This window comes from Lepidothrix coronata, unplaced genomic scaffold (genome assembly GCF_001604755.1).
Source record: "Lepidothrix coronata isolate B3197 unplaced genomic scaffold, Lepidothrix_coronata-1.0 Scaffold6, whole genome shotgun sequence".
Classification (NCBI taxonomy): Eukaryota; Metazoa; Chordata; class Aves; order Passeriformes; family Pipridae; genus Lepidothrix; species Lepidothrix coronata.
The window spans coordinates 7,792,717-7,813,358 of NW_016690186.1; the positions used below are offsets into that span (position 1 = coordinate 7,792,717).

A 20,642-nucleotide genomic window follows, 5' to 3' on the forward strand; every position below is an offset into this window, starting at 1 on the left:
TGTGCGTACTTGCAAACTATTAATTTTATTGGGCTACATCTGTTGCTGATTGTTGATGAAGAAAGTAGTGGCTTTATTGAATGACAGTCTGTCTCAGTATGCTTTTTTTTTTAAAACAAAGCAGAAAAAGCAACTTTAAAAAGGAAAAAGTCTATCAGCTTCTGCAGAATATCAGCTTTTCACATCTCAGGCCTGCCAAGCCAAGCTCCGCTGCCTGTGCTTTGATGCCACGTCATTTTCAAAATTTCAGTGAAGTGTTGATCATAGTTCCTCCTTAATGTCCACAGCCACACAGAGGCTCTGACACAGATGCTGAGTGTTAGGATGCCTCTTGATGGGTTAGCAGCTCTATGGCTTCAGATGGTCTCAGGTTGGCAGTTACCTTTGGTTTTAAATGCAATGTAAGGAGACAGAAAGAGGTGGGGACACGGACAGAAAGTTCAGTAGCTGACACAATCAGCCCCAAATTCCTGAGCACTGCTCAGCACATAGGTGTGCAGAGGTCAGAGACTCAGTTTCACCCAGGATCAGAACCTCAGATAGAAAGACAGAAAGAAGTTGTTTTTTTTAGTTTAGATCCCAAATCAAATTCACAGTAGTTAAAGCTGTTTGTTTTCATAAACTTTGTAAACTTGATATGAAGTAATTGAGAGAAAATAAATATACAGCCATGTGCTGCCAGGTTTTAGGGTTACTTTTCTGACAAGTACCTCACTTCAGTACTGAATTTGAAAGACCTAGAGAGAGTTAAAGGATTAGAGATCCCTAAGGAAAGAGATGCAGTTTTTAAATGTGGCAAGATGTGTTTCTTTCTGTGTGGGGATGTGGGACATTGCAAGCTAATGCACTTCATCAGCCAGGGGAAGGAAAGGTTTGTAACTAAGATACATTGAAGACAGATGTGAGGAAATGCAGAATCCAGAATGTAAAGGTGAAAGACAACACAGCAGACAATGAATTCAAGCAGAGTAGAGAAGGAAGGACTGCTAGCATGAACATTTGTATTTCTAACTCAATGTATTTTGGGTATGAATGCAATAAGTAACCATAATGCAAAAATGAGAAAAAAAATGTTTCTCTCCATTTTTCATTTTGCTTACCTTATGGGATTGATTGTATTCTTTCTCTAGGCATGTACTCTCAGACCCGTTATACTGAAAGCCCTGCTAAACAAAAGCAGAACAGAAAAGTCTTCATATAGTCTCCATGAACATGTTTTCAAAAGCAATCAGGAAATACTAATTAAAGGGTGTTGTGTGAGCAATTAGAAGAGTTAGCAATTAGTCAGTTCAAAAAAAATGCAAAGTGACAGTGCCCCATAAGCAAGATAAATAGCTAACTATGCAGTGAAACTGGCTAACATATGCTTAGTTTTTTAAGAGCTTAAGGTTGACAAAATAAGCATCCAGGAAGATAGAAAATAAATCCTCAATTAAGGTACTGTCAAAATTAATCTGAACTATGATGAAAAATGGCTAAATGGACAAAGCTAGGACCATGGTTGCTCTTGTGGCTCATGCAGGCCCAAGCACGCTGCTAATGCTTAGTAAAATAATGATATGAAAAAATCAGCTGGCAGCATTAGGAGTTAGCACTGGCAAGTTGCTGTAGTTAGTGTGCAAGTTTTGACATGTTTTTTCGTATGATTTGTTGGAAGCTGTTCACCTTCTCTTGGCAGGTTACTGTTCTGTTGGTTTAACAGGTAGAATTAACTCCACCCTGGATTTATATGAGGGGAACTGTAAGCGAATGACTAGTATGGGAGAGAAGAATTAGAGAATGTGGGAGGTGTGGTATCACTCTTTTTTGCCAACAGCAGGTTGTCTCATCTGTGTCATTGATCCATACACTCAGTCTGTGCTAAAGCTGAGGGGGAAAAGCCTTGAAAGTCCCCCTTTACTGGTGTGACAAAGATAAATAATGTAACTAGATGTAAACAGGAGCTTATTGGTAGGGTAGCAGGTACACGTCAAAACCATTTTTGGTAGTGTATGGAAGAGAGGTACAGAACAAACTAAGGATGCCTGCAAGGCTAGGACTGAAAATGCAGAGCATTAGAAGCTCTAAGAGAGATTTTGGTAATTTCGTATAAGGAATAAGTATTCAATTAAAAGGGGCATGGATACAGGAGATCCAGAAATGGCATATGTAATCAAGAAAACCAGTACTGGTAAAAAATGCTTTGTTGTGGAGCTTGTGGCATGTCCTCCCCATGGAGAAGAATGAAGTATGGATTAGGGATAATATAATGGAATATAACATACAATAAATGGCTTATAAACACAGAAAAATATCCATTCCAAAATTCTCAGTGAAAGGAGCTGAAGATAAAAAGAAACATTAAGCAGATAAATTTACAATCTTTAAGATGAAGCATCAACAGCCTGGGAAAAGGCTACTAAGCAGACACTTAACAGGGAATGTAAGGCTTATGCATGAAATTACTGGTTTGCGAGCTTGATTTAAACAGTGAGGAACATGAGAGGAAGGCTAATCAAAGACATGATAGAAGAACACCTAGAAAGTTTGGATTAAATGAAGGATAGAGGGCAAAGATTCACAGAGGGAAGGATCATGCTTAAAATTTTCAATAAAGAGTATTTTGAGAGACCAGCCACAACTGCTGACAGAGAAGCCTATAAACATGATTTACTAGGATTTTAGCAAAGCTTTTGAAACAGTACAGCACAAAAGACTAATCTATTGGGTGAATAAGTACAGCATAGGGAGAGATACTTTGTTTGATTAAAAAAGAAAAGAAACACTATCTTGGGTATGGAAAGCATAGGAGTCTTGTGAATTAAAGCATGTTAGTTTGGAGGGGTGTAAAGAATGGAAAGCCTTAAGAATCATTATTTGCACCAATTTTGTTGAACTTATGCATTATATCAGTAGTCTGGAAGAAAGAATAAGTAGTAAGCTGATGAAGTTCTCTGATAGTACAAAACTGGGGAAATGTCAGAAAAAAATAGTTAGGTGATAAAATACTGAATGATTTTGACAAGGAGGTGGAGCATGAGCTAATAAGTAGTTCATTTTCAAGTAATATAATGAGGCTAGGGAATAGAAAAAAAAGAATGTATCAATACCTCAGACAGTCACAGGGCACAGAACTCTACACAGAAGTATGTTCTGCGTACTTTTGAAGCACTTTTGAATAGAACTGTAAATCCTCTAGTAGAGTGGTTATTAGTTGGTTTACTTTGTTTATAAAAACAAAGAAAATAAAATTCTGTGCACAGAATTGAAGTACCAGTTGAAAGCCCATATTCCTGAGCCATTTATAAAAGCAGCAAAGTCTCATTTGACATGACACGGACACTCTGGGCACTCCTATGGAAAAGAAATTTGGAAAACTGCAAAGTGATAAGTGAGGATGAGCGCAATAATTAAAGGTCTAGGTGACATTAATTATTCAAAAGGTTAGAGAGACACATACATATGCTCTGCATGGATTGAAGGTCCAATCCAAAGCTTTCAAATGAAGTCACAGAGAAGCCTTGGTTCTTGCTGGAAGGTTTCAAATTGATTCTCAAAAGAGAAAAGCAAGCAAACAGGAGTGCAACAGTCACCTGATGCTCTTGTGAGACCCTTGTCCAAGCAGTTACTCTTCTACAATGATTTTGAATGGCCCCAGCAATGACTTGGGCCTCAGATTTACACTCAGCATGTAGGAGACAAATTGGCACTTAGGTTCTTGATTGGAGAGGGTTCAGAGAAGGATTGTGGGCTTGTTTATTGAAGAGTTTTTATTAAAAGATGAGGTGACAATAATAATAATAATAATAAAAAATAAAAGGACAAAGTTAAACCACTTTTTTAATCCCATGTGTGTCTCGCCTCTGGAACAAATCTTTGAGAATTATGCAAGACAACACAATTTAGAACACATTGTGGCATCTCTGGTTACTAAAATGGTCCTGTCTGAATCCATATGGAAATGCATTGGTAAGAGTCTTCTGTGGCCCATCTTTGCTGACATGAAAGTACTCTCTTACAGGAAGTGTGTATTGGCTTGTTTCTGTGTTTGTAGGGACGAATGACAATATTGTCATTATTCTGTCTCTTCAGGAGGCTCACATGTGTCCTCTGGGAAATGCACTCATGGCAGGTTAGGGTGTAAGTGCCCTCAGCTGTCCACCCTTCATTGTTGTGTGGAGCTGAGGTTCTCAGGGCTATGAGCTGGAGCAGCAGGGCCTGTCCTGCTGAGTCCTCCATAGGCTGGCAGCTTGGTCAGAGGGGCAAGGGAGCTCAGCAAGAGTTTCTCATTGCAAACAACTGCAGTAAGTCAAGGCAAGGATGGCTGTCACAGCCCTGTGCTTCTTTTTCTGTAGAGCTATCTTGCATCACAGAAGGCTGGAGACACTCAAGAGAAATTCAAATGCCTCCTTGAGTCACACTCCAATTTTATTTCTGTGCTGTGTTACACAAGTGCTGAAACAAGTGTTACACAAGGCTTCTTTCCTGGCTATCCAGGCAAGGGGCATGGAGCTGCAGTACCAAGGGCTCATTTCTGTCTTGTTCTCCCAAGTTTCACACTGTGGGAACACAGTGTGAGGAGGGGCTGAGTCTCCCCCTGGATCTCACCTCGGCAGAGAATTGGGACCAGCCATGAAGCACAGCAGGACCCAGGAACTCCTGTGAACACTTACAAGTTCTGTGGTTCTGACAAAGCTTATGAGACTAATATATAACTTGCAGTGAAAAAGGACTTCCTTAGAATGCAAAACATATGGAAATAAGTATGTGGGTTTTGTTCAACATGGTGTGAAAATGACTGGGTTTGATCACTTTGAAAATCTAGGAGTAAATGGAATTTACTGAGTTTGCTTTTAAAATAAAAACTTAACCATGCGAAGTTTAGACACTTTGAGATGAGTGTGTGTTGAGCTAATAAAAGTTGATGTCAACATTTTAGAATATGTTTGGAAACAAAAAAGAACTAGTGCTTGATCAAGCAGCAGTCACAAAAACATTCTTCCCTTCATGATAAAAAGAAAACCTCCGTGTGTGATTCTGCAAATATGTCAGATCATTTTGAAGAGGCTAGTAAGTGCTAGTAAATTATTAGTTTTTTGTTGTTGTCAAATCACTTTATTTTTTGGCATTAGACTTCAAAAAAACCCCCAACCTTTGTATGTGTTGTCTTTATGTACATCAGTCGTAATTTTGCCAACAATTCTTGACATGCACTCTGCATTGCTTTACTAACAAGAGAAAAGACCAGCCATTACATTTATGTTTCTTTGTTTTTCAACAAAGTCACATATCAGGAATAATGCTAGCGGTATGCTAATAAACAACACATAGTGGCAGTCATCAGGGAGTAAGAAATATTTTCTAACTAGTTCTAAAGGGAAACAATGTTTTAAAAAAAGGGAGAGTGATTGTTATTTATTGTTGTTCTGTATGTCAGCATCAAAAAGCATCTTGTAAAGAGCTTAGCATAATAAATTGTTGATCATGACTGTCATTATTTAGAGGTCTTTGATAGATCTAGATGTAGTGCACTAAGGTTAAATTTACCAACATATGATAGGAAATCCTTAGACTGAATCTGATTTTCTACCAATGTTCCTGGTATTGTCAGAAGAACAAAAAGGAGAAAAAGTGTTGTATATTTTAAAACAGGTCGCTTTACAGATCTTAACTGTAAAACTAAGTCAAAGCAGATTTGTTTTCTGGGTGCCCATTGATTTTTGTTATCTGCATAGTCATTTAAATTGGTTACATTTCAGAAAATTGAAGTTAATTTAAATGAAGAACAGAAAAATACGCTTTTGATTGTTTCCACCAAGAAAATATGTGGCACATTTTATTGTCATCAGAAAATTAAAATAGCCTCTGTGTATGAGAAGCAATGGGAGATTTGTGAAGAGGAGCCCACAGGAACACTTAATTTCAGAGTTTACTTTGATTAGTCACTAATATTTCAGTTAACTTGGTAAGACAAAAGAACGTATGTTTAAAAAGTCTTTATATTTCTGCCTACAGGCTCGAAGTAGAAAGATACTTAATAGATGGGCACTTTATCTGACTGGGACAGGGCATCTAAATTAGATGCTCATAAAAAATTCAGCAAACCTTTATTACTGTTTAGAGTCAGGTAAAAAAAACCCAAACACCTTTTTAAAAATATAAGTTATAATGCCAGCTGTATAAAACTCTTCACAAGTTATATACATATATATATTAAATATATATATTCAAAATATAATACAAGAGAGGCTGTATTATTGATGTGCATTATCCAGTGAACCCTACTTTTTCCTCAGCTAATATATATGAAATCTACAATTTAATACATCTGTGCCAGTTTCTTGTGACTTTACATTCTTTAAAAAATATGTGTTTTGCTGGGGTTTTTTCTTCTTTTTGCTGATGTAGGCAGTGTGCCTGTGGCTGTACAGAAAGATCTGTGTCTCTTGAGTTACTGCCTTGATGTGGCAGTTCAGGGCTTACCTTGACTTCATTGCAGCTTCAAAACAACAATTGAGCTCTCCAGGACTGTTACCTTAGGACTTGAGTCCTTGATACTACAATTATGCAGCTGAATAATTTTATGAATCTGACTTATCTCATTAGATGCCTGGATAACTGCAGATTTTAAGTCTTATGATGAAAAAACAAAATCTTAATTTGAATAAACTCTTAGTTTTTACTTTTAAAACATTGCTTTCCAATATCAACTCTTTGGCCAATTGAGGTTAAGAAACATAATGTGAGAAAATACAATCACATTTTTAGGATGTTGAAATGTCTTGGACAAGTAGTATACCTTGTAGAAAAGTGAGGGAACAGATCTTCTTTAAAAGACACCAAAACAGAAATGAAAAACTTTCCTGTGCACTGAAGAGAGCAGAGTAATGCATTTCCTGGTTTATAATGAAATTTGATCTGTATACACCATGATTTTTAAGTAATTCAAGCCCAATCTAATGTGGCCAGAAGAGTTACTCTCTGGCTAATTTCCAGTCAGGCTTCCCAGTTTTAGTATAGTGTTGCCAATGGATATTAAGCAGCTGCCCTGATACAATAACTGTTTGTCCAGACGAGGTGGGATTTTTTCCTCCTTGAAAAATGGCAACCTGATGGACCATTTAAAATGTGTTGTGCAGAGCAGATTTTGCAGCCCCACAGAAAATGAGAGGGAAGCAGATTTCTTATTTCTGTGTTCTTTCCTGGGCTTCTCCCCTGCCCTGTAGTGGGTCTAATCCATTGGTATAAAATGAAGGATTCTCATTGATTTCAGTGTTGTTTGGCTCACATCCCCCATATCTTCATTGTATTTTGCTTTCCTTGGTGTTCTAGCAATACTGATCTGTCTATGGAGTTAGAAAGCTGACAAAAAAAATACCTCTACAACATTTCAGAAAATTCAGATAAAAGGTAGTACAGAACCTGCAGAGTGTTATATTTTAATATTAATAGTGAAGCCTTAATGAAAACACTGCTGGAGAGCTTTAAATGACCACTGTGAACTTGGTATTTTGAGTTATAATGAAATTATTCCAATTGTATGTTTCAGTAAATTTTATCTACCCTTGTTTCTTTAGAAGAAGACCTACCAGTGCATCAAATGTCAGATGGTTTTCTACAATGAATGGGATATCCAAGTTCATGTTGCAAACCACATGATTGGTAAGTGAAGCACTAAAACTTCTCAAAGACAGATAGCCATTTCTCTTCCTCATGATCACCATTGCCTCTAAAATTAAACAGAGTTAAGGAGAAATTAATTGTGGATCCATCAATGATTAACCTAGGCATGATTGATTTTTTTATTCATATTATTAGACTTGATAAAGCCTTAGCATATTTTATTTTCTGCAAGGGCTAGTTTAGACTTCTGTAGAGAATTATATATCCACTGCCAGTCAAAACACAGGTGATTAGCAAATTAAACTTCTAATCATTTTTGCATTATTGAAAACAAACTAACAGGAATGGTTAATGAACTGGTTGTTAGCTTTCCGTAGAGTTTTAGACAGGTTTTAATTTCAGATGTTATTATGGTAATGACACTACTGTGTACTTCTCAAGCACCTCAGTACCAAAATCAAAACTGGTGAGTTTTTGTCATTAGGAAACATAAATAATTCAAATGGCCATAAAATAGTATTGTTTGTTATGTTTGAGCAGTCTTGAAAAAAATCCTGAGTGTATCTGTATACAATTAAATACTATATTTATTTGAAAAAATAAGGAATCGTGGTATACAGTAATGAAATCCACTTTTTAAGGTACAAGAATTTAAAAAGTCTTTTAGGATTCCTGAATCCTGATGTTTACAAAGCTGTTACAGTTGTAAATTGGAATAAGACAAAAGCTGTTTTTTCTTTGATATTCATATTTTCCTATTATTTGCTGATTCCCTTAGGTTTACTCATAATGTTTTCAATTTGGTAACCACTCAGTAATAGCACTAAGAGTTCTATCAGCCAATTAAATTTATCAAGCACATCATTTGCCCACTAATAAGATAACATTGCCAGGATTGTCTTGTGTTTTTTTTTTAGTCTCCTTTCCAAATTTCACTTTTCAAAACAGAGATGAATACCACTGATTTTTTACTCCTTTCCTTATGCTGGCTTTCTCACTATAACAGGAAAGCATGCAAAGCAATGACCAAACAATATGGTATAGAAGCCAATAATTACATATCCAGCAGAAGATCATTGGCTTGGGGTTTTTTTTTCATTTTATATTTTAAAAATATTTAGTTTGATGCTAAACGTTTTTTTCTGTCAAGGTAACATGCAAATTTCTTCCATGAATACTTAGCAATTTGGCTGCAGTATGAAAGAAAGTTACCTGCCAAAACTCAAGAGCCAGTTTTTCTGTGTACTTTATTTAAGTTGATATACCTTTAGAGCATGAACATTTTATATATTTTTCATAAAAATAAATAAATGGAAATGACAAACTGGTTTTATAAAGGAGCAAAGCGATTTACCTGTTGGGTTAAGCCTTAATTTTGATATTTTGTGTCTTTGGGTAGGAGATAATTTGAACTGCTTAACAGTATTCAATCTGTGTCAGTAACATGGAATTTAAAAGCAGGGTACTACTAACAACAGCACTCACCATTTCTGCTGTTTTATTTGACTCCAGTGTTCAACATGTTCTTAATTGTAGCATACAGGGATATTGAAATGTGACCGGGAATATGGATACTGTGCATAAGAGATGGAATTGATGATGTGTTTGCTTGCCACCCACTTCCCAACTGCCTCACATTTTCAGAATAGGAGCTCACTTATTTCATGAAATACTCAGACTTATTTTTTTTCCTCTGTTTTCTGGATGGGTTTTATTAAAGGGTCAGAATGGGAGGAGCGAAACAAGGAGAGAGTCAGTAAAACAGGACAAATCCATTTAGCTGGCTTCAGCCTGCAGATCTGAAAAGACGTATTTTCTTAAACTGAGCTATTAACTGCTGATGTTTTATTTCTAAAAGCTGGAAGAGGTTGAATGAGAAAGAGAGCCTTCTAAAAAAATATTTAATTGTTTTGTCTGTGTTCTATCTAATCATGCATGATATTACTTCATGACATAACCATAGTGACACAGATTTAAATGTGCTTAATATAAAATCTTCCCAGTGAAATAAAGGAGCCTGCAAAACATGCAGGGAGATTTGCCAGTCATGCGTGTGGTAATCCGTGTTCAGTGGAAGATTCTTATCTGCACTGCCAGACTTAACAGTGCAGCTCCTAATGATGTAGCCTCGATTAAGCAAATGTGAGGGGATTTTGTGTTGAGGTGGAGTGAAAGGACTATCAGCGTTCTGGAGAGTTTTGAATGTGACCTCGGAATTGAAGCACAGGGAAAAATAATTTCTGTTCTCCAATTCTGTTAGTCTTCTCACCACTAATTGGATTTTTCCTTAGCTATCTTTCTAATTTTACTCTCTCCCTCCTCTTTAATTTATATCATTGTTCGCAGGCCCTTTTCCAAGACCATGTTCTGTCTAGAGAGAAAGGTTCAAGGGGTGACATCAAGCTATTTAAAATTAGCCATAGTTTGTGTGTATTGTAGGTAGGCTTATTCACACAACAAACACAGTTGTGTGAATATATATAATATATACCTATAGTTGTCTGCATGCATATCAATATGTAGATTGAAAAATATATTAAATGAAACACTGAAGTGAATATTGACTTCTTGACACAGCACATTAACCAACCAAAAAAAAAAGTGGTTTCCTAAAGACATTGATCCCTCCCTTTTTTACATGTATCTGATAAAATCTGTCTTCTTGCCCTGATTTCCTAGTAGGAGATTGGCAGAATAGGATGTAGTGTCTTTGATCCTCTGGGGTAAGCAAAGTAAGAAAGCTTTGGGAAGATGCAAAGAAAGAAAAGAGTTTGCAGGCAAGGGAGGGAGAAGATAATGTGGCAAGGGAAGAGTTAAAAGCCGATAATGTGATAATCCCTAGATCAAATGTAGGGGCAATAAATGCCTTTACAGACATCATTGCACTGTGTCAGGAACTGTTATTTCCTCTCACAGTAAAATGTTCCCATTATCTGTGTTGTGGTTATTGATGGATGTAGTGTCTTCTTACCTGAAGGATTCCATAATCATAACTCAGAAAAAGGGAGGCAACTGGGACATGGGACAAACGTGAAAGTGGAAAGTCATCTGCCAAACTCACTCCGAAATAAGTAGGAACCACTAATAGAGACAATACTCAGCCCACTGAGGGAAACAGTTGCTACCCACTATCATGATGCAGTTTGAGAGCCTAGAAAAGTTGATGGCGTCCCATCTAATTACTGTGCCCCTTGAACATGATCCCGGGATGTAAACTGAGTTCATGTTGCTAACATCCACAGAGACAAGTTGCATTATGGAAGGTCACTGAGGCAAAGCTATGCTTATAAAACCCCAGTGTGAAACTTAGACTTTTAAATAAGGCAACTGGAATTACTTTGTTGGCTAAAATAGCTCCACTGAGGGTAGGTATTTTTAGGTTGTGTGTATGTGTGTGTTTTTGTCTAATCAAATATAATCTCAACTAGACATTTAGCAGGGGAAGAGGGATTAGAGGCTATTTGAAAAGCCTCTTACTCTTCTTTGTTAGGAGGGTATATAGCATTTTTACAGATTTTATTATACATTTCAATCAATTCAACAAGAGGGATTATGCCACCTAATGGAAAATAAAATCTGCCAATGACCCAGTGAAGTGTAACCTTAAGTATCTTTGACAACAATGCAATTTACATTCATTATTATACAAGTTATCTATTCAAAAGATGTCATAGGGGCAGCTTTCCCCAATAACTACATGTTCATTACTTCTAGAACTTTCCATTCTAAAACTGCTCTGCAGCCTTTAATCAAGTCTTCATAACATCTTTGGGATGGGACAGGGCAGTAAGCCTTTTCCATTGAATGGATCAGGACAAAGAGGCATAGAAGTGAAATTCCTTGTTTGTGTTAAGTGAGCTAAACTTCAGATCTGTCCACACATTTCTAGACACATTTCTTCATCAAGCAATGCCTGTGTTTGCTTAAACTACACACTGATTCAGGCTTAGGCTAGAGGACACTAGCAGACTGAAAGCAAGGCAAACCATGGTTTTTTTTAAATAGGCCCTGTATTTTGGCATTATTTTGGACCTAGATGTAAGCATGTACCTTTGTTTGGATAATTTGTAAGAATGATTGCTGAATGAAGACCTTGATTTTGGAGTGTGTATTGAAATTTGTGGGGAAAACAATTTCCAGCTTTGGAGTGGGAAAGGAGGAAACATAAATCCAGGTGTGTTTCATATGGGTTTAGGAAGTATTGGCATAAAAGGTAATTCTTCAGTCACCTTCTTTCTTCTACTTTTTCATCTGGGTGGAATACATAGCATTTTTAGCAGCTTTCTTTGAGAAAATTCTATTTCTGGGTGTCTGTGGAATTCTATTTCTTCATGGTGTCTGTGGAAAAGAGGCTTTCTGGCATCCTTTTGTTTTCATCACATAGTTTACAGTTGACATTTGACCTGAGAGAGTAAAAAAAGAGTCTGCCATTGTTTGTGTTGTTTGCCGAACTCCACTGCTTGTCCTATTATTTTCTCTGTTATTTTAAGCAGACAAGCTAAACGTTGTTTCATCTTTGAGTGATTCCTTTACATCTGTAGTATCTGATGCAGTTCAGTGTAAATAGACTAAACAGTTGCTGTAGCAGTTGCCTAGGATTTTGCACACATGCAGCATGGCTCAGAACGGGGGGAGCTCGGACACATTTAGCTCAGGAAAGGAATTACTCCATATAAAATTATGAGGCTCACCAGCAGTAGTGTAAATTTGTAAGTGCTCTGAGTAAAGTGCTGTTAGGCATGAGATAATGTAAAGAGATGACATTGCCAAGAACTATTTATGAAAAACTTAATTTTTTTCACTCTGATAATTCTTGACCAATAATTACCAGCTTCTAATTATCTATTTTAGTTAGAAAGAAATTTCTATCACTATGGAGGTTGGCATTGCAACTAGCGCATAAATCCCCAAAGAGGTAAATGTGTTCCAAACAGCCACAAACAACTGTCTCATGAAACATAGTGAGCAAATTGCGAGCCGCTGGCTGTGCACAACAGAGCAGCACATTTACCATTGAGGACTGATCAGGCTGACAAAGAGAATGATAAAGGGGGGAAACAGCCACAATCTTTGTAGTTTGCTGCTACTTTTGTCGATGAAGGAAGCAAGTCCCAGTGTCATAGCAAGAACCACTAGCCCTCTGAAGAGTTGGGGAGCAAAGGGGAAGGGTGTCACGGTCAAGATTCAGTACCTTTTTGAAACCCTACTTTTGACAGTTAATAAATAGGTAATTTCTGATAAGTAAACAGATTTTCCTTTCTTTAATCTTTTCACTATCATGTATAAAACAGATTTCGTGAAGTATGTTGTGGTGGTGCGAGAGCTTGTTTTTGAGTGAAGGATGTTATGTAGCATTGAGCGAGGTAGCAGGTATGAGCAGGAGAAGGAAATGAAGGGAAAGGAAAAAAAAGGTGCCAAGCACTGAAGTTTGAAAGGAAATGGGAAAACAGGATGAAGCAATCCTGCAGCTGACAAGAAGAATTCTAGTTTACACCAGCAAATACTTCATCAAATACCAAGTAAACAAATCTATGCTGGAACAATTGTATTTTAAAAAAGAAGAGTATGTAGAAAATGAGACCTAACATTTTAATTTCTGTGCAAAGAAATTTTACAGCTGTCTTTTACAATAGCACGTAGTATGTAACCATTAGAAGATGTAAAGACACATTTTAGTGCAGGTCATGATTTTTGTTTTTTTCAGCGACAGTGATATAAGTGTATAATATGTATATATGCTTGAGTGTTGTGTGGATGTGCATGTTTGCATTATGCATGTATTAACTGCCTGTATAATAAACCTATAAAAATAAGTCATCTTATTTGCCTCACATTTGTGCCGTGTACATTACGGTACGTGTGGACAACATCACTGATGTCAAGACAAAGGAAATACCTCAATCAGCTTTCTGGAAATCAGCCCAAAAAAATTTTTTTTTGTCTGATTGTTATAGCATGCAGCATTCACACATTCTGTTATTTATCTAATGCCTAAAGTCATTAAACCCCATGATTTTCCTTTCACTTATGGAGAAAGCTGTGCTGAGCAACTAATACTTGTTGCACCATGTTGACCTCAAGTAATACATCTTCAGAACGTCAGTTTAATCACTCTGCAGTAAATCTGATGTTGTGAAGTCCCTCTGAGGGATATTTGGAGATATTTGGAGATAAAGAATCCAAATATATGGATCTACAGACTAGAGGAGAAAGGAGGTGGAGACTTCCTTTCGTTGGTCCTTTTTCACTGGGTTATAAGTAGTAAGAAATGGAAATTGTCAATTTATAGTGAAGAGAGGGATCATACCCTCTTAGCATCAGGAAATCATTTGGATGCCTGGGAATCTCCTGTTTACAGGCAGAGCTGGCAAGTAAAAAGTTAGAGGAAACTTGGTCACTTTCTCTGCAAAACGAGGAGATGTAATTGAAATACCCAGGAAAACCAGCATTTGGAATTAAATCTGAGAAAATGTAGGTTTATTTCACGAGAAGCTAGGTTACAAAATAGGCAAAATCTGGGCTGTTTAATACTAACAGGAAGCTACTCTCTTGTGGGCAATGCTGGCTTATTTGAAAAGCCCATAAAGGGTTTCTGCATGGACCATACAAAAGGGATACTTTCTCTTTAATAGCCATCTGTACAGGAGAGATGAGAAGTGGGCCAGGTCATCTCTCCTCAGCTGTCATGATATTAACGTAGGTAATGGAGCAAGCTCTGCGTTCTGCTGGGTGTTGTTTTTCATAGATGTTCATCGATTTACACAGATAATTCTATTTATTTCTTAGAGTTGGTCCAAGCAAACCAGGCAGAATAACAAACACCAAAGCATTTCAAATGACTTTATCTTTGTTGTTTAGTAATGTAACTTTTGTCTAAAAAATGGTGTCACACCTACTGTGCAGATGGCTGCATGATTTGTAAACCAGCCAAAACATTTAAACAAATGTGTGATCTGGGGATAGATTAAATAAAGGATAAAATGGAGTGTGGACCACAAATTCTAATAATCAGATGATTTTAAGTTGTGTGTGGTGTGGAGCGATGGTTGCGGCGATAGCAGGGAACGCTTGCCAATGACAGCAAGGTGCCTTACAGATCTCAGGATGGAGCCTGTGGCCTAGTAGGCCTCAGTTTGAGAGCTGCACATTTGCTGTACAGCTGGCAGCTCTGTATGGGGACATCAGATAAAACTTATGTAAAATGAAGTGTTATTGCTTAGTATGAAATTGTGCGGGGAGGGAATTTGCAGACAGTAACTGAAAACAGAATTCATGGTACCAATGAAGCAGACTGTAAATATGAAGAGGCTTTAATTATCTGCGCAATTTAACAAAAAATTCAAGATGTATTTGGAAACAGCAAAGGCAGCTGTAAACACACTGGAGCAGCACCATTCACTGGGCTGCAGGTTCTGGGCGTCGCCTCTTTGGGCTATGGGTGCCCCATCACTGCCACCCTTGGTCCCTGGGAGTCTGCTTTCCCCCACCGAACTGCTCTGCTTGGAGCTGGTGCTTCCTTTCAGGGGTTTGAAGCAGCAATGGCTGCTTGCTTTTTGAGACAACTTTCACGAAAGTCTCTCCAGGCTTTTAAGATCACAAATGGTTCAGCTGGGACACAGTTTGCAAACATCTATGAACCCTTTTTTGGGGTGGGGGGGAGGGGTGGTGGTGGGGTTGAACCTTGGACTGAAAAAATTTTAAGAAAATAGAATGAAAATGTCTTATTATTAAATATTATTAGTAGTAATAATAATAGTAGTAGCTATAATAATAATAATAATAAAAGGAGTATCTAAAAAATGCCCACAGTACAGGCTGGAGTTCATTCTGTAAAGAAATGAAGCAAGATGCATGGGAGCTTTAGATGTTTCCTGCATAAATGCCTGTGGTACAAATAGCACTCGACGAAGGGGACGCTGTCAAAAGGCAGTTCCAGGCAGTGTCAAAGTCGTTCCCTTCCCTCTACCTGCCCTAAGATTCTCCTCCGAGCCATGGCAGTGATACACTGAGTATGTTAATACTTAGACACCATGGGCTGAATTAATGGCAGGGTGTCAACCTTCCCTTTTGTTCTTTGCTGCTGACCATTTGAATCGCAGGCTTTATCGGTAGCCGTAGCACATTTCCATAGCCGTGTTTAGCTGTCAGCACCGAGGGCAGCCTCACCACTGCTTTTCTAAACCGCCCCTGTTCCGAGCAGGGAAGCCTCCGATTCTTCAAGGGGGCTCGTCCCGAGGTTTCTCCCTCCGATGTAAGCGCAGGAAGCGAAACAAAAGAAGCCAATATGGAGAGTGGGTGTCGAACTTGAGCTGCTCATATTGTTGCATTTGGTGAGCTGACGGGGTTTCGTAGGTCACCTTTAGAATTATGCCTATGACAGCAGTAGCTACCTGCCAAGATTGCAAGGTATCTCACAGCTCTCAGGATGGAGCCTGTGGCCTGGTACGCCGCCGTTGGAGGGGCACACATTTGCTGTACAGCTGGCAGCACTGTATGGGGCAGCAGTGTGGGCTGTTAGGGAGCTGGAAAGGAGACAAGCATGAAATTTCTTCTAACCCCAACTCTGTTTTTCTGTACTGTTGGCTGCTTCTCAGTTTCTTGACAAAAAAACCAATCAGGCACCCTTTAATCCGCCTGTGATTACCAGTGGTATAAAAAGAGAAGCATAATGAGGAAAAATGCCTCGTTTTGTTGCCTTCAAAAGCCAACAAATTGGAGTTAACTTGACAGGAAGTGGCTTAATAATTAGATTATTTATTTATTCCTGACACATATCCCCCTGTTACTAGTCTCAGGAGATCCTGTAGATGGTACGATTTTCAAGCTGCCATTACTTCGCTGTCTTCTGTGAACAAAGAAGCTACTGTCTATCAGTCAATTAAATGCACTCTTTAAGCAGAGGCTGAGAAGTCCTCAATGGATAGAGCCCTGGGACATTGTGGCTGATGATTCCTTTCTCTGTACTGTACATCACACTCTCAACTACGGTCCCCACAGAGATGGAATAAAGTCATGCATTAAAATATCACTTGTTGATTTGTTTGCTAATGAAGAGCCATTGAAATGTTTGTGTGTTTCTGTGGCAAAATTGTTGATAAAAGGACTACTTGCTTGCATATCTTACTTCATCTTCAGTAAGCGCTTATTTAAGACTTAGTAAAATTAAAGTCAACAAATTAAGGAAAAAACAGAGAGATGGATAATATTGGTTTACTTGCAATTCACATCAATATAAATAACACTAAGGACAGCAAGAAGAGAGAAAAGGGAATAATAGTACTTCAGCCATGTCTGTTATAATTTTCATTAGTAACAATAAGGATCTCTGATGGTTTTTTCCTGATGCGATAGTGGGCACCTATTTTAAATAATGAAAATGCTAAAGTATTCCTTTAAAAATTATCCTGGACATGTAAGAATGTTATATTAAAAAAAAAAATTGAGGTTTTTTTTCTGGGTTTTTTTGCATTTCTTTCTGGATTTTAAATACACTCAGTTAACAAAAACTTCTGTTACTGAGGGATGAACTGTGTGGCATTGCCCTCTTAGTTGAGGAAAGTACAACCATGACAAGCTAGTTAGTAATGCTGGTTAAGGGTGCATGCTTAATGCAAAATCATCAAGGTTGTTCAAAGCTGGAGCTTCTGAGCTTAACACCCTCTCTTACTCTCCCCACCCACTCCCTCCCTGCCAGGCTTCCTAACTGGATCTTAACATAATCTCTGCCTTTTCACCATTCTTCTTCCACCTTCCAAGAGCCCAAATGACCGAGTGGACTGGTGTGGACCACATTTTGTGCAGGGCTGGAAAGAGGGCCTTTTACAGAAGTTGGCATATGTGTATATCTTTCTCCACACTGAAAATCATTAATTGGCAACATCCATCTAAAGTTGATGCACGTCTTATGCTGCTCATCTTAATGAGCTATATTTGCTCTGAAGAAGTATAGATAGTGCTATAGCAGTACTCTAGTGAACTGAATTCTGTTCTGAATTTAGCCCCTGTATCGCCATTTGCAACTGCAAATAGAGCCTGCAAGTGCTGTTTTATGTATATGTGTAAAAAATATACATGAAGTCACTCACTCTAGGATTATTGTTTTCAATGAACTTAACAACAAGCTATTGGGAATTAATTCAAACCAGCCTCAAATTGGAGTGTTTCCTATTCCTATCCTGTTATTCCAACTCATTTTATTAGAAAAAGCTTAGATACTCAGAGGTGTTCTATAATAGAAAATGAATTTGAAACCCATTCATTAATTGGTGATTAATACATTTCAGGATTAGTTTAAGCAAGGCCCTACCTCCTGCCCAGTCAAGTATGTTCTGGTTAATATCCAATTATCTGCACCTTCGTACTTATTATGTCTTAATATTTCGGATATGATAACCAGAAACTTGAGAGTAATGCTAATGAGGAGCATAGAACAGGAATTAACCGGTGACACTCTCAATGATCCTTACTGAGGAAAGTTACTCCTTCAATCTCCTCAGCATAGCAGTCAAACCACCACCACACTTTCACAAAACAGTACTTTCAATGCAGCTGTTATGGGAGCTTAGAATGATATTTATGTTAAAATCCTTATTTTTACATGCCTCATAGACAATCTGTGGTCAAAAGATACTTCTGCACATTCTTTTGCACATGTAGAGTTACCTTATTTACATAGAGTCAGCAGAAAATTAATAGTAAAGTAAAATGTTGATACCTACTTCAAATACAAGCTGTTTTGTGATTGAATGCACCCTCTTCTATGCATGGGTGTATGCATGTGTATATGTAAGCTGAACTCTCTATCATGTCCTTCAGCTTGTAATACAGCTGCTTCAGCAACCAGCAAACCATGTACACGTGTCTGTGAAATAAATAAAAATTTTTTAAAAAAATCTAATTTATAAATATAAAGTGTAAATATTGCTGAATCAAAATTTTCCATGTACAAAGTTGTCAGGCTTTTAAATTTCAATCTCAGGATTCTTGACTGTAAAGAAATTATTGTATACCTTCTTAGTGAAACATACAAATAAAACCATTGCACCAACATATCCATGGGGTAGAACTGAGTAATTCTGTCATGTGGCCTTAAAATAATGTAGTTTTAGAGGTAAATTTAATGTATAGAGAGAAAGAAAGAAGAAACATTCCTTTTGACATATTTTTTTTCTTAACTAAGTTACTGTTTGAATACGTTGGGCAAGTCAGAGCATTAGGAGCAGCCCCAGAGGAAATGAAGCAGTGGACATAGTGAAGGAGACCTGTTGCTCAAAGGTGCAAAGCCACATAACACGTTAATTTTATTACATGAATATAATCTGATATGTATGGTACTTATCCAAGACACTTTACAGGATATACTATTCATAGTGTAAGGGACAAAGCTTAGTTCAAAACACTGTCTCATTCACTGTGATTGTGATGAAAGGTACCAGTTTCATGTTTGGATTAGACTGAATGATAAAAGGAATAGTATATTTTTATGATCAAAAGCAATCATAAAACACATGTACAGTGACCAGTGTTAAGGATATGCCTGTAACATCCTACTTTGGCTTTCTTTTCCCAGTGCCTAGCCATACAATTCAAATTTTCTACCATACGGCAGTTTTTAGAGTGTTGCAGTTCAGGACGACAGCAGTATATTCTTAATATCTAGCTGTTTGGCTAGGCACTCTTTTTCCCAACCCTCTCACAGGCAACCTTTACAATGAACCCACTGTTCTTCTGGCTTCATTGCTTTTCATTGCACACCTATGTGAGTGCCAAGACATTAGATAACTGTGCAAAAAAATCTCCCCCACACCAAGTCACCCAGATGAGACTCCTGCAGAGCACTGTGTAATTTATTGAGCAATTTGGGAGATGTTGATGTTTACTACCTCTTTCAATTAGACATTCAGAATCAATGCAGCCTTCTATTTCCTCCGAAGTTTGGTTAAAAAGCCTAACCCAAATATCACTTAGTGCAAAGTGTGATTTGCGAACTGTCATAACATGATCAAATCAAAACCAATTTTCACCAGAGAGCAGTTAAATACTCATCTCTTCAGCTGAGTGACATTTCCCTGCCAAATCTGAACTTTTAACCCACACTGCTCCTTGTGTGCTGTTATTCTTCAAGTCAGATTTAACAGGGATGGTATTTTTAACCTCTTTGGAGGTTATATATATAGCTGAGCTTAAAAAAAAAGAAGGCTAAAATGTAAAGTATAAAAATAAAAATAAATAAGTGAAAAATGAAATAAATAGGCTTGGGCATAGAGCTAGCCTAGAAAACATAATCTTAGGGATACTTCTTAATAATGGAAAAATTTGCTACTTTTACCTGCTGCATTTGCACTAGTGATGGAGTATGCCTAGCAGTACAGACCAGAATTGTACCGCCAGGAAAAATCCTTCATGGTGGTGCATGGGAATAAATTAGGTGACAGAAAATAGGACTCTAATTTCTATGATATGTCACCTAGGTTATCGTATTTTACATCAACTGCCGCTTTTGTGCTGCATGTGCATCTCTTTCAACTCTTACGATGGGTCCTTCAGGCCAGTCTTTCTGTGGGCTGGTAATTTTCTTTGTCTCCTTTAACCGAAAGCTTCAGTAGGAGAAGTTCTCTTCCCTGTCAAGAAAAACACTCTCAATACAGTTCAGCTGCCCTTTCTTTCTTAAATGTATCCTTCCCATCTGCAGATTTGGAAGGATCTTTGACTCGAAGTTCTCTTCCTGCATTATCTCCCGCACAATATTAAAAGTTGACTTTTTCATCGCATTACTTTGTCTCTCTCTCTCTCTCTCTCTCTCTCTCTCTCTCTCTCTCTCTCTCTCTCCTTTGCTTTGTGGCATTCTCCTTTCTTGTTTGGAAGGGGAACTCCTTTTTTTTCCAAGTCCTGTTTTCACATCTTTGCTTGGCATGGTACAAAGACAATTTTTAGTTCAGAATATCGAAACAGGAGTCAGAATGGGTGCAAGTTTGTGGTGGTTCCAGCATTCCCAATTACTTCTTCACTAGCCTAGAACAAGCCATTGACATGTGAAATGG

The 20,642-nt window shown here is 37.7% G+C and overlaps 1 protein-coding gene across 7 annotated transcripts in view; it reads left to right on the plus strand.

The window, feature by feature from the left end:
• ZNF521 (zinc finger protein 521) overlaps positions 1-20,642 on the plus strand; it is a 236,066-nt gene that overhangs the window by 105,603 nt on the left and 109,821 nt on the right. For all 7 annotated transcript variants that reach the window (XM_017833380.1, XM_017833336.1, XM_017833345.1 and 4 more), the window contains one exon: positions 7,557-7,641. In XM_017833380.1, the coding sequence (XP_017688869.1) occupies positions 7,557-7,641 (85 nt within the window). The remainder of the gene's footprint in view (positions 1-7,556; positions 7,642-20,642) is intronic.